The sequence below is a fragment of the Cheilinus undulatus genome, linkage group 21, assembly GCF_018320785.1.
Source record: "Cheilinus undulatus linkage group 21, ASM1832078v1, whole genome shotgun sequence".
NCBI lineage: Eukaryota > Metazoa > Chordata > Actinopteri > Labriformes > Labridae > Cheilinus > Cheilinus undulatus.
This window is the reverse complement of record NC_054885.1, coordinates 11,907,665-11,922,800: the sequence shown is the minus strand read 5'-3', so window position 1 is coordinate 11,922,800 and position 15,136 is coordinate 11,907,665. Positions and strand designations below refer to the sequence as shown.

General features: G+C 39.1%; 1 protein-coding gene across 2 annotated transcripts in view; it reads left to right on the top strand.

Annotated features, from left to right (window-relative positions):
• LOC121529288 (myocardin-related transcription factor A-like) overlaps window positions 1–13,283 on the top strand; it is a 39,206-nt gene extending 25,923 nt beyond the window's left edge. For both annotated transcript variants that reach the window (XM_041817085.1, XM_041817086.1), the window contains 7 exons: window positions 2–105; window positions 2,204–3,160; window positions 5,132–5,317; window positions 7,782–7,925; window positions 9,808–9,888; window positions 9,993–10,041; window positions 10,298–13,283. In XM_041817085.1, coding sequence (XP_041673019.1) covers window positions 2–105; window positions 2,204–3,160; window positions 5,132–5,317; window positions 7,782–7,925; window positions 9,808–9,888; window positions 9,993–10,041; window positions 10,298–10,800 — 2,024 coding nt within the window. In that variant the 3' untranslated portion in view covers window positions 10,801–13,283. The remainder of the gene's footprint in view (window position 1; window positions 106–2,203; window positions 3,161–5,131; window positions 5,318–7,781; window positions 7,926–9,807; window positions 9,889–9,992; window positions 10,042–10,297) is intronic.
• Window positions 13,284–15,136: the final 1,853 nt, after the last annotated feature.

Here is a 15,136-nt window from a genome sequence, read left to right as displayed (position 1 = left end):
GCCTCATTCTCCTCCACATCCGTCACACTCGCCCCCTCCCACTGCTCGCCGGGCTGTATGAGCCCTGAGGACACAGGCTTTAACTGTGACCAACAACAGGAAAGGGTCAGAATTTTTCTCCTATAGTTGTTTCTGTACATAAATCTGATCATAAAAAGCCTGAAAATCAATCTTAAACATTTGGCACTGACTTAAAGCTTCTTACACATCCTGCATGAAATTCAGCCTGGGACTTTGAGATAGAGGGGGCCTACTCTTAGGTCAGGAGCTTTGGCAAATATTTGATTATTCCATAGAAAATAGCATTTTATGAAATATACAGTGTGTGAACTCATGCATTTTCAGCACCACTCTACACATAACCATTGCTGTTCTCTGTGGGATTAAACTTGGAAAATAGAGAGCTGTGAAAAAGTTCTGGGTTCTTTTTTGGCATCCTAGATAAGTAATCGATGTGCTTCGGAGTAATTTTAGTGGGCCAGCTGCCCCTGGGAAGGTTAACCACTGTTCCAAGTTTTCTCCATTTGTGGATAATGGCTCTCAGACTGGTTTGTGGTTTGAGTCCCAAAGCCTGTGTGTTCACACAAGACACAAGTAAAATCACTTGTGTGAGTTGATTACATGAAAAGTCAATGTGGACAAATGCTCGCCTCAGGCAGCGCGAATGCTGCAAATGTGCAGCGCATATTGCTCGTTTAATTTGCATAAATGAGGCAAATTCATGTTGAGTTCAACGTGCTGTTCGCTTCATTTGCTTATTCGGGAAAGTTGAAAAATATGAACTCAAGCAGTCACTTGCATTGCGATGGCCAATCAGCATGGTCTTTCAGAGATCCGCCGGTGTCCCATGTGAAATACGTCACTGGCGGATCCCTGAAGGACCAGCCTGGGGGGAGGCGGTTAATTAGACTGGAAAAAGGAGGGGAAACTTGTGGTGTCTGTCTGTGGCTACCCCAAGCTATACGACACGATGTGCCTGTTCTACTGGCACAGAATTATAAAGGAGCTCGCATGGAGGAAAGTTAGAGAGGAAGTCAGATCGCCTGTTAAGTTGTGAAAATGTTTGTCTGTCACTTGATTTCAGCCATCTACTACCAAGTTAGCACCTTGGTTTGTTGACAACGGACTGACATGCTGAATGTGAGAGAAGCAAGGCCTTTCCCAATTATGTCTTTTTGGCACACGCATACAAGCAATTTGACATGAGTGGAGCAAGTTATTTGTGCAAAAGGAGCAGTATTTACTATTTCACATTGCGCCACATAGGTTTATATGGCTTTTTACCCCTTGTAAATGAAATCATCGTTTGAAAACTATTTTTTTTTCATTTACTCTGCTTGTCTTTGTCTGATATTTTTTCTGATGAGCAAAAAGATTTAAGTGTGATAGATATGCAAAAAAAAAGAAAAAAACAGGAAGGGGGCAAATATTTTTTCACGGCACTGTAAATATATAACTCAATCTAAGTACATCTAATTCTATTTATAATATGATTTCCTTGCCAGCCTATTGCACCTGTACTTGTCTGTGTTTGTTTTGCTGGTTTCTGCTCCATTTTTTTGCTCATCATCTGCAGGACTGACGCCAGTCTGTCCCTCATCACCTCCAAAAGTGACACTGCTGACAGCTAAGAATTAATAATAGTGGAGAATAAAAAATAAATGCCAAGCTATGAACAAATATGCTCTCCTGTGCTGTCCTTGCTGCTTGGCCTAGCCTCATTATCATGGCAACAACAGCCTTGAACTAGGCCACAGTGGTCTGTTTTCAGTTGCCATGAAAGTTTGCCTTTTGTTGTTATTCTTTTAGTCAGAAGCCAAAAGATGTTGAGTTATAAAAACAACCAAGGTGTAAAACTTCCAAGGGAGTGAAGACTTTATACTGTATGCTGACAATACTTTCATTTTGAACATGTTAGCCAGCATAGACCTAAATTAGCTAAGCATTACTTTGTTGAAATTGGAATTTTCTTACATGTCAATTCAGAGCCCAAAAAGACAAACATGGGAAACAGATACTAGTTAAACATTAGCATGTTGAAATTGCTATCTTGAATATAGGCAAAGCCTTGAGCGCTGGCATGACTACGAGGACGTTTACTGTTATAACATGCCAACAATGATGAGGTTAGCCATCTGAACCGCTTGCTGTTTGAAGGTTTCTTGCTATGTTTACCTTTTTTCCTCCCTCTCTTTCTGTCCAGATGAGTTCACCTCACACCCAGCTGAGCCTTCAGGCGTGTTCAGCTGCTCCACTCCCAAATATTAAAGAAGAGCAGATGTGCTCCACCTCAGCACCTTGTCAATTCACTTCAAAGCCAGCCTGTCTGCAGAAACATCGTCCAGTCTCATTAACTGGCCCCAGCACCACAGCCTCAGCTCCAGTAGTGACTATGGACAAAGACAAAATGCTAAGGGAAAAAGACAAGCAGATAGAGGAATTAACCCGGATGCTGAGGCAGATACAGAGGGTAGTGGAGGCGCTGAGGATGCAGCTGGAGTGTGGTAAAAGAGGAGGACATGTGCCAGAGACCCATGTTCTTGTAAGAGTTAAACAAGAGCCTCCAGATAAGCCCAGTGTCCCTCTTTCATTCCACAACCCACCATTAATTCCTGCACCAGCGCCCTTTAGACGTGAGATGGATGTTACAAAAGTTTCTGTCAAACAGGAAACCATCGAGGCGGAGGAATTTGTTTCTGAGACAACTGTGCAAATACCAGATGCTTACAGATTACCAAAACCTTCAACCCAAACTCCGGAGGCACGGGAGCAAATTAAACTCCAAATGAAGCCAGAGCAGACAAGCACTCTGAGAAAACAACACTTACATCTCCAGCAAACCACTCCAAAGTTGGCTCATCATCAAGCCATAGAGAAACACTTGCTACAGCGACGGCACAACAGTCAGAGCCCACAACAAACGCCTCAGAGGTTGGAGAGTGAGCCCAAACTTTCTCATCAGCAAAAGACGAAATCACACAAACCAAAGCTCAAACAGCAGAAGCAACTTTTGAGGCAACACCCACAAGAGATGCAGCTGAAGCAACAAACTTCATTAAAGCAGCAAAAGTTGTGTATGCAGCCGCAGAAGTCTGAACAGCTGCAAAGAACCCAAGTACAGACCAAGATGCTTCTAAAGCAGCAACAGGAGCAACAGCAGGTCAGGATGTATCAATATTTTTGACAATACAGTTTCCTTTTTGCCATTATACTAGTTCTTAGGGATGTAATGATGAATGGTTAATATATTTAAGCTTGTTTAGCGCTTATCTAGTTGTCTGATGATACATTGATATATATATATATATATATATATATATATATATTGGAACTGGCAGCACAGGGGCCACGTATGGCCATCAAGTTGGTTTCAAATATCAAGAAATTGTATACATGAGGAAAACATGATCACATGTGTTATTAACACATGAAAAATAGAAACATTTCTATTATTTATATATATTAGATTCTTTATTAGAAATTAGACACACAACTGGCTGTAACTATTACAGTAGAGATCTTTAATATGCATCATAAATGCAGAAAAAAAGGCAGATATGCAAGTAAGACATATTAAAATAAACAGTATTAATGCATTTAAAAGAAATTAACATGGACTTAAGTTCAGTGTTTAGCTGATTAAATTACGTACTACTATTTGCATTTTAGAAAAAAAATACAAAATTTTGTTTAATAATGATAAAAATTATACATTTGTCCCTTATGTATAATTATAGGTAATATTAATTGTTAAACTAAGAGTGTCCTGCAATTCCTAGAAATTTGGACCTCCAGCAGTAAGGAAAGAAAACTGATGTGGCCCTTTTAGTAGCTAAGGTTGCCTATCCCAGATATTGCCTTGTAGCTATATGATATAGCTAAGGATGCTATCTGCTTTGGGTTTCTTTTCTTCAGTGTCAGAGTGAAACCTGTAGTTATAAAGAAGAAAAACTAGGGCTGCAAGCTAAACTGAAGCCCCTTGCATCCCAATGCATGCTGGGGGTGTATGGCAACCGCAGGGTTACACTTTGAATATGCGGTAGTAATAGTTGTTAACACTAGGTGGCCGTATGTCAAAGCAAAATGCTAATATGTAGATGTGATCAGAGCAGACGTGATATTTATCATGTAAAATTCAAAATAACCTTCTATGTTAGAAGTGTTACTGGCTTCTCCCATTAAGTGGCGCTACAACAAAACCATAAAATTAAATTTTGAAAGAGGGGCAGACCAGTATCATATGTGTGAAATTTGAATGAAATAAGATGTTTCATGTAAGAGTTATGCCAACTTCCTGTGACACTGGCGACATTTAGAGTGCCTGCCATCGCCAGTGGGGTTATGATATATGTCAGTGTTGTTTGTTGCTGTTCTCTTTTGAAAAAATGTCGAAGCACAGAATAATTTATACAAAATTATAACAACTTACAAGGCAAAAATGCCTTATTTTAAAATTGAGATGAAGCAGGTGGACTTCCTGTTGGGATATTTTCATGGGCCCAAGAGTTTTTTTTTTTGTAGGTTTTTTCAAAGTCCATAAGCAGACTCAAAATCACAAGCCTACAGTGCCTATAAAAGTATTCACCCCCTTGGATATTTCACCCTTTTATTGATTTTATAACTCAATCATGATCAACATCCATTTTGTTTTTGTTTTTTGACAAAATAATCCAAAAAATCAGATTAATGTCAAAGTGAAAACAGATTTCTACAAAGTAAAATCAACCAAATAAAAATATGTAATGTCATATAAGTAATGAGTTATGTCAAGGCTCCCAAAACATGTCATGAATGGCAGAAATAATAATAATCAAGGAGTGACTAAGGTTTCAGTAGCGTCCTTGCTCCAAGGCTGATGCTCAGGCCCTGGTAAGGGTGGTGATATTTGATATGTTTCCAGTGCATGGAATTGGAATTGTAGCATATGTAGACAAAAGTTGGTGTAAAATCATATCGTAATCAATCATGGCACATATCTTCGTGAGTTGAGTGTCTTTACATTCGTGCTTGCTATGCAGATTTTACAGAGCATAGAGGATCAGCCACTTTGTTATTTTTCATCAGAAATTTAAAGTTATATCTCATCAAGCCATGTGTTTTTTTTTTTTTCCTTTTTTTTTGTTTTCCACAGGTGCCTCAAGTAAACATCAACCAGGTAACAGGCTGGTTAGAGTTGAATCTCCTCAAGAGGGACTTAACTCCAACCTTGGTCAGCGATGGCAACAGTAACAGCTCTCTAATTACACTGACCAATTACATCACAGGGAACCAAAGATCTGACGCACCTGGGAGCAAAGCAGCCAATCATATTCCACAGGTATGTGATCGTAGAAAGAAGCTAATTTCTTATTTGTTTATTATACCAGTCCTTTTTCAATGGCGAATCCACCATGCTGTTAGCATTGTACTTCAGCTAAACCCTCTGAACATTTTTATTCTGCCTTTAGAGCTCATAAACCAAACATGGTTAGCACATGGGATATCCGTAATAACAAAAGTTAAAGGCATATTTAGTCAGGATACTATTGGGCTTATGCTACTTTAATGCTGTCCTGATGCATTATGGTCCTTTATTTCAACTAAGTGTTTAAAACTTGGTCATAGCATGTTATCTAATAACACTGTTGTGTCTGTTTAGATAAATGCTGTTAAAAACTACTGATGATAATGGCAGGGTCTTGATGGGTCAGCCCATTTTTTAGGGAAAGATATCACCACTACCCCAAAGTACAGTAGCGGTTCAGTCCTGCTGATGCCTGTAAGTTGACATTAGTAATGAGTCTGTGAACTTCCATGTTCAACAGTAATCAAGCACTGGTTCCCAACCTGGGGTCCGGGCACCCTTGGAAGGGGTGCCAAAGATCTCAGGTGTGACCCTGTGTTTTCTGAGGTTGTTAAAATTAGATGTACAATTATTTTTAAAAAATCATGATCAGAAACATAATGCAGAGAGGCTAACTTAAAGATTAAAATAATTGTGAGAAACTTAATTTTTAGCAAAAATGTTAACATTTTTAGGGGGTAAAAATCAAAGTTGTTTATGTACAAGAAAACAAACTCAGAATTTCAGAGTTTAATAAGTTGGAAATTTACAAGAAAAACAAGCAAATCCCAAGTTTTAAAAAACTTAAATTTCGACAATAGAAACTCAAAAGTAATATGTTTTAAAGATCCTACCTTTTCAGCAGTGTTAAGCAAAAATTGACAAGAAACTGAGCTGAAAATAGTGGTTGGATGTTTGCCTTTTTGACTCTATAATCTCAAAAATACTATGTTTGTTTCACTCACATTTACAACTTTTAAAGTAAAAAATACAGATTCTTTTCTTGTAAATTAAGGACTTTTTAAACTTAAAGTCCCCCTAATACACTGTCATAATAAGGAATAGTTTATACATAGATTTTAAGTTTATGTAGGCCTATTATGTTGGGAGTTTGTCAATGAAAACACTTAAAATTGATGTTTAACTTTACCAAGTGGGCCCTCGGAGGATTAGCTTTTTTTTTTTTTTTTTTTTTTTTTTTTTAATAAATAAGGTTGTGAACTACTGCCTTGAAGCATTGAGTGCAATAAACAAAGGTCATTTGCCCTCACTGGACAAGGATGGCAGCATAAAAGTCAATATCCAAACAAAACCAATCAACTTTGCTGCAACGCCAGAGAAATTTTCCCACTAAAAAGTCACAAATCAACAGATCTTTCAAGTTTAATTAAGTCATTCTCAAATGCGACAGTTAATTGTATACATTTCACCTCACTATTGTAAACAAACACTTCCCTCTCAACAACCGAGCAGACTGCTAATGCTCCATAAAAAGAGCCCAACATGAGAATGACAGAGAAGTGCTCCAGCGAGTCCAATAGCAGAGGAAATTAATGATGTATGCTGCTTGAGACAGTGACAGCATCACTTGATAATGGTGTCTGACATTGTCATGACGCTGATAATTATTGCTTGACTAATTAGTCTGACGACATCCTCCATTAATGTGATTAATGCTGTTAACCGAAGATGAACAAAGACGACATTGTGGCTCTGCTGACAGAAATATACAGAAGCTCTCATGGAGTGCAGGTGTGCCTGAGGAAAATCTTCCTCTGAAAGTGTGGTGATTTATTGGAACAATGTGGGATGGCCGCCGCAACTGCTGTTATGAACAATCCTTGTCATTTTTTACCCATCCAATTATAAAGACTGGGGGGCACAGAATTTACTCTAAAGAATGGAGTTGATGTGTAAATCTGATAAACTAAATTATCTCCACATAATTGAGGCTGAAGTAAGTCATGTAATGGTGAGTATGCCCACCTGAGGGTACCATCAGGTGAGGGAGGATTGACACAACCCAGGTTGTTCTCTGGATGTCCTTGCATATTATCAGGGGCATGGGAAAATGATCAGTTGAAAAAAATCACAAAGTTCACACCTTCAGGGCACGGTAAGAGTTGGGCATAGTGACTAAGCATGGCCTAGGTTCCCATCTGGGTGGGTAGTAGGGTTACCACAACCCCTGGTTGTACTGTGGATGTTCAAAGGCCCACAGGTGTATGCCCAGGGCAGAAAAGGCCCAGACAAAAGAGAGGCCATTGAGCTAGACCTTGGCTGCCGAACAACACACGTGTGTCAACATGTGTCAAGCTCAATGCTGGCTGCCCCACATGCCTACAACTTATGCACATGACTATAATTTGGGAATGATGCCGTTAAATATGAAAAAGCTTTTAAAACGAAGTATGCTGTGGATGTAGTCCTCATTTTTCTGCTATGTTAAATATTTAAGGTGAAGAATGGTGGACCACAGGTGTCTGTTGAACAGCCTGAACAGGAAGTTGTGCCTCACCCTTCTACCCTGGAGTCTTTTCTCAAGGACCAGGAGACATCGCTCTCAGGCAGAAACACATTATCGCCTTCCTCCCAAAATATTGTGAGTAATCTTCAGATAAAGTGCATAATCATTCAGAGTGACTCCCCATTTTTTGTCAATAGAATTCTGGAAGTAAATGTCTTCATTCAAATCTTCCACTGACATTTATGAAATCCTTATATTAATTTTTATAAGAACCAAGCCAACCAACAATGACCATACTCATGGCCATACTGCATTTGATTCAGCACAAAAACAACCCTCAAAAAAGGCCCAGGTTCCTCTTATTTTTCTTGATATTCGCTGAGATGTTTCTGCGCCTTGATTGGAGTCCACCTGTGGGAAGTTAAACAGTTGGATATGATTCTCTATTGAAGGCCTCGCAGCTGATAATGCACTCCAGAGCAAAAACCAAGCCATGAGGAGCTGCCTGCAGAGCTCAGAGACAGGATTATTGCAAGGCACAGATCTGGGGGAGGCTCCAAAAATGGTTCTGCTGCACTGACGGTTAACAAGAGCACAGTGGCCTCCAAAATTCTCAAATGTAAGAAGTTTGACACAACCCTTCCAAACTGAGCAATCTGTTGAGAAGGGCCTTAGTAAGACTAGTGACCAACAACCTGAGCTTCAGAGATTCTGTGTGGCAATGGGACAAAGCTCCAGTAGCCTGTCGCACCAGCTATGTGTAAGTTCTGTCTTAAGTTATGATGCTAAGTCCACATTAAACCCTACATCGAAACGAGTTAAGTTGCAACTTAAGTTGTGTAATTGTTTGGTTGCACCACAGAGGTTGAAGGTTGAATTAACTTGTAGAGATTTACAGCCGAACTAACCAAAATTTTTAAGCAGATATGACCTTTTTAACAAATATCTATGCATTTTAATGTATTTTTAAAGCATAATTTCCACATTTATGAGCAATATTTTCACTATGATTAAACTGAATTTACTTGCATTATTTCACAGCGCTGGACTATACCATTTGGACATTTTTAAGGGAGGAGTATTTATTTTACTCTCTTTGATACAAATTTCAGTCTGTCGACTGATTCATTTTCTCACCTTTGATTAAATAATGACACTTATAACTAAGAAAAAATAAATAAAAACACACTTTTAATTGCAGGTTCCTCAAGGGCCCCCCCTTACTGTGGGCCCGGGTAATCAGTACCCTTTTCCCCCCCGTGCTACGCCCCTAGGTGAATAACACAGGAAAATTTAACAGTGGCCAGAGGAAATTAAGCTTACGTTGAAACTATCACAGCTGGTGCAACACCTTAAAGTTAGTAGCGTTTAAACTCAGTTTTAAGTAGGAACTGTTCAAACTAGGCTATGTTAGAACTTTCGCATAGCTGGCGCAACCCATAGCTGATGGACAAACATCACTGCAGCCCTCCACCGATCTGGGCTTTATGGCAGAGTGGTTGGATGGATGCCTCTCCTGTGCAGCCAGCATGTAATTTGCGAAAAAGCACGAACAAGATTCTCTGGTCCGATGAAACCAAGATTGAACTGTCTGGCCTCAGTTCTAAACGTTATGTCAAGAAGAAACCAGGCAGTGCTCATCACCTGCCCAATACCATCCCAACAGTGAAGCATGGTGGTGGCAGCATCATGCTGTGGGGTGTTTGAGGTCAGGGTTGAGGGAAAGCTGAATGGAGCAAAGTAAAGAGATATCCTCAATGAAAACCTGCTCTGCAGCGCTCAGGAACTCAGACTGTGCCTAGGGACGACTCTGTGAATGTCCTGCATTGGCTCAGCCAGAGCCATAATACACAACCATGTCCTCTTAAGGAGCATATACCATGGTTTCACACTTAAGTAGCCCATGCTAATGAGTATCTTGAATGAATGAACTACTCAGCCTCATTGCAAAGGGATTTTTGTAACCATCTGGTTGCTGAAAGTGAAAGTTTATTCACTTCCCTCTCTTCTTCTTTAGGTTTGTCCCTGTAGAGATGATTTGTTGAGTCCGCTGTCTTCGGCTTCGATTAAATTGTCTGCTCCATCACCGGATAAAAAAGTATGAACACAACATTTATGATAGTATCGCAGTGCAAAATTAATCAATTTCGTTTCATTATTTGGAGAACTAATGTTTTGATTGATTTGTGATTCTTTCTTCAGGATAGAGAGCATGAAGATGATTTTATTGACAGCACTTTGCAGAGAGGAGGTAAGATGCAATGATATACAACAGAAGGCCAGAACATCTGGTACACCAAAGCAACAATCAACACACTTCTATTTCACTGGTTGCCTGATAAACACACATTGAAGTGAACAGAATGTGCTGTTGTACTGAATATCAGAACAAAAGCCTTGTTCTTACAACCTTTTAATCATACATAATATGATAATAGTATGTTACCAGTATAACAGTGCTTTGGGGGCAATGTTTAATTTCAGCTTTCTGTATTTCTTTACCTCAGAATCTCTGTCTGCTTTCAAACCATCCTCTACCCGTCCACTAGATGAACTGAATCCAAACCCCTCCTCCTCACCCTGTCTTAACATCCCACAGTTTCCCCTCTCAGAGCCCCAGACTCTGTTAGTTCCCACAGAAGAGGAGCAGCACCTCAGTAATGCTGGGAGTGGATGTCTCGAGGACTTTCTAGAAAGCACCATGGGAAAGCCTCTCCTCGGGGTGGAGCCCGGCGGTCCTTTGACGTTAATTGATGACCTCCACAGTGAAATGCTGTGCACTCCTAGTATCTTGGACCCTCCCCCATCCCCGATGGATACCCTCGATATAGCAGCTGAGAGGGAGCGAGGTGCGGACAGTATGGATTGGTTGGATTTCGATGTGGGAGGAAAAAAGGAGGAGGAAGCCATGACTCTGGACCCTCTGGGACCTCAAACGCCCCCTAGTGTCTTTTCTACAGATTTCTTGGATAGTTGTGACCTTCAGATCCACTGGGACTCCTGCCTTTAACAGCGGAAAAACATCCATTACAGGCAATGCACTTATAGACACATGAGGATCAGTTTGTCATTAGAAACTGTGTGGTTTACCAGATTTTAACTCACTTTGACCTTCATTCATTTGCTTCATTTAAACACAGCAATACTGTTTTTTTTTTTTCAAATACTGTTTATTAGGCAGGACCTACATCTACTACAGTTCTACTGAAACCCTTCCCATTCAGATTAGGATTCAGACAACTTTATTTCATTTTTTATTTTTATTTCATTTAATTATTCACCACAGAAAATAAAAACTGAAACCCTCATTTCATAGTTAGTATATCATCATACAAGATCTCTTTCAGATAATTTCTCATAATTACAGAATGAGCATCCCACAATAACAAGCTCTTTCCCTTAATAATAACATCCTTTCCTGAAATTCCACTTTTAGACAAGATTATGAGCTCTTTTTCCAGCTTTCTAAGATCTTTTCTCATAATTATGCTATTAGGATATCATAATAACATGATTTTTTTCATAATAATCCATTATTTTGGGCACCCACTCTACCAACTGAACCAAACCAGCACATTTAAAGTGGTATCTTTTATCAAAATCAAAGGGATATTTCCTTACACAAGCTCTTTCCTCATGATTGTTTAGCAGAACTTTTGGCTTAGGGTCTTATAATAACAATACATTTTTTATTATTACACAGCCTTTTTCTATGATTATGTTATCTTTAATTGTAAGATATTTTCTAAAAAAAAAAGTTACATTTTTTCACAAGAACTTGAATGGGACCTCATTATTGCAAGATCTTTCTTCCACATTTTCTTTCATAGGCACTAATGCAACCCCATACCATCAGAGATGCAGGCTGTTGAACTGTGCGCTGATAACAAGCTGGATGGTCCCTCTTCTCTTAGTTCACCAGACACGGCATCCATGGTTTCCAGAAATAATTTCAAATTTTGATTCATGTGACCACAGAACAGTTTTCCATTTTGCTTCAGTTCTTTTTAAATGAACTTTGGCCCAGAGAGGGTGTTGGCTTTTCTCGATCATGTTCACACATGGCTTCTTCTTTGCATGAAACAGCTTCAACTTGCATTTGTGAATGGCAAATCGAATTTTGTGGACAGACAACGATTTCTGGATGTGTTCCTGAGCCCATGCAGTGATTTCCTAGTAGAGAATCATGCCTGTTTTTAATGCAGTGCCGCCTCAGGGCCTGGAGATCACAAGCCTTTGCACACAGAGATCTCTACATTGTTTGCTGTAGATCAGTAGTCCCGAACTTATTTTGTGTTGAGGACTGGTTTCATGAAAGACAATTTTCTTGGACCAGCCATCAGTGTGTGGGGGATAAATACGCTGAAACAAAATGATACAAAAGGCTTAGAAAATAATAATAATAATAAAACAAGAGGAATAATGCTGAATCACTGGGAGCCCTGAGCTTGTTTCTCTGCAACAACACGGTCCCATCTAGGGATGATGGGAGCCAATTACACCTGAAGTATGATTGTTTTTTACTTTTTAGTTAGTTTGTGGGCTTAATTTTTGGTTATCACATGAGCAAGATAAGCACCTTGATGTCTTGACATGTCAAAAGGCCGAAAGGCACAGACAGATGAGAGTTATTTTATCAAATAAAACATCTTTCAGATTCTGATTCAGACTATCAAAGGAAATAGAATAAGCACTTTACTTTTTCTGTGCGACCCAGTGCCAAAAGACCCACGGCCTGGTACTAATCCATGGCCACTGCTGTAGAAGTTTGGATATCAAAAGAATTTTTATGAAATTATTCCACAATTTTTAAACACAGTTTTTTTTTGGTCAATCTCTTCCCATATTTTCTTCTGAGAGACTGTGCCTCTCTAAAATGCTCCTTTTATACCCAGTCATGTTTAAGCCCTGTTGGCAATTAACCTTATTAATTGCAAAATGCCCCTCCAGCTGTTTTTAATTAGTACCACCCACTTTTCCAGCCTTTTGTTGCCCCGTCCCTACTTTTATGAGACTTGTTAATGCTATCATATTCAAAATGAGCTCATATTTTCCTGAAATGCAAAAAAGTCTCAGTTTCAACATCTGATATGTTGCTTCTGTTCTATTGTGAATCAAATATGTGTTTATGAGCTTTGCAAATCATTGCATTCTGTTTTTATTTATATTATACATAGCATCCTAACTTTTACGGGACTGGCATTGTAGATCCTAGTTTCATCAAGGATCCTTCAGGGCTGCAGGTTTTCAATGTAATCAAAGTGATCATCCCGTCATACAGAGCAGCATAAGTACAGGCTAACTGAGAAACAGGAGTTCATTTCTTTGTTTTTGTAGAAACTTTTCAAAACCTCAGAAGGGGAAAGGGAGCTTTCAAGATGCTTTTAACTGAGCCATGAATATGTAACTTAAAATTTATTTATTTTGATCTTTACTTCCAATGAACATGCTTTGATGAAATGAATGTAAAAGAGACAGAATTTTAAGTGTCAAATAAAAAGCTGAAGTAAAACAGACCAAAAGATATATTTCCTTTTTTCGTAAAAGACATTTTACATCCTCCTTTGTGTTTATTCATGAGTCAACTTTCACGTGTGTTAGAGTGATCAACTGTTCAGTGTGTTACTGTGTTTAAAGTTGCTGTTCCTATAGTATGTCCTGAATCTTTTATATTGGTTGTGTTTTCTTGTTTGTGTGTGACTCCGTGGTACAGAGGAAAAAGTCGATCTGTTTGTTTGACCTTTGTCTAATTGGAGTGTAACTCCTTCGCTGCCTTTTGTAGTAACAATAATCAATATTCACCACTACAGGAAAAGATGCAGATAATCAATAACTTAAGGTACAGTGAAAGGAAATCTATTTACATGCATGTAATAGCTCATTTATTGGAGTAAAATGTTTCTGATTATCTGAGAAGTGTTATTGGAGCCTTCTCTGAGTCTTGTTAATGGGGCATAGTTACAGATCCAGCTAAGTGAGCTTCTTCTTTTTCATTCATCCATATTGTCTCATTTGATAGTGAAGAAAAACACCTCACATTTTAAATTATTAAAATTCCAGGACAATGAGCTGTAATCAACTTTCTTTGTTGTATATGTTGTTTATCTTCTCACCTGAAACCTTGCTGTTCATCTTTGAAAGATATATAAATCCCAGGCAAGTCCTCTGACTGCATCCATAAACCTGCATAAGCGTCAGCAAAGCTACACTTTTAGGCACAAACACAGCGGTTCAAATGTGCTGTGAACAAAGTGAGTCACAAGAGGGCGGAAAACAGGACATGGGTGGGCTTATGGAGGAGGCGTGTGATTGGCTGATAAAAACTCTTTGGCTGATAATGGGGGTAGAGTAGAAACATCTATGTAACAGTGGGCATCCCATGCTTCCCACTGGAGCCCATAACAAAAGAGAGAGGGTAGGTGTGGGTGAATAAACAACTCCTAAATGTACATTTGAGCTCATCCACTCATGTCAGATGTTGTTTAAATCTGAAATAGTTATGTGAACTATGAGGGCAGACTTGCAGCTGACTCACTGATCCTTCTTATCCACATGTTCTGCTCATCCATCTTTGAGTTCCTTCATAACAAACAAGCACTGAAAAGAAGGAGAACTTTGGCTTTCCATGGATTATTAAGTAGATTATATCACATGCAAATGATGTGGTAATGAGTGCTCTTATGGTGGAATTCATGTTTATCAGCCTGGTTCTAGATCTGGTGTTTTCAATCAATACAATCCCTTTTAGTGCTAACTGATAACTTGGAAATATGCCCAGACTAACAGAAAAATACTGATCTACACCTTTTCCCTAAAGCTGTCACAAACAAATGTCTATATTGCACAAATACACGTTTGCACAAATCTGACTGTTTGTGAGTTTTTCTGCATACTAGAACCATACTGAACTAGATTAAAAACCTGGCAGTGACGGCCCTATGTCTTATAACTTTCTGCTCTGCTGTGTCCTACCTGTTATCCAGCTTTTACACACATACACCTTTAAAAGCACACACACATATACACACAATCTGGACTGGATTTAGAGGGACTTTTGCCATGAGGCTGCCTGAAGTCTTTCTACAGATCCTTTGATGAATCTCGGAACAACAGTGGGGGGTCTCCTTGTGATCTCTAAGTTTTTTCGAACACACAGGAGAACACTTGCTTGCACATGTAGCAGCCTCAACTTATGGCTGAATCAGACAACTCATTTTTTTTAACATGTGAGATGGCACCATGTTAGCCTTGGAAACAGACTGATTGTCCAGATTCCACGTCTGTCATCAGGCAGACCCATCTTGTAAGGCTCCAATCTGAAATGATTGTGTCAGATCAGAGATCAG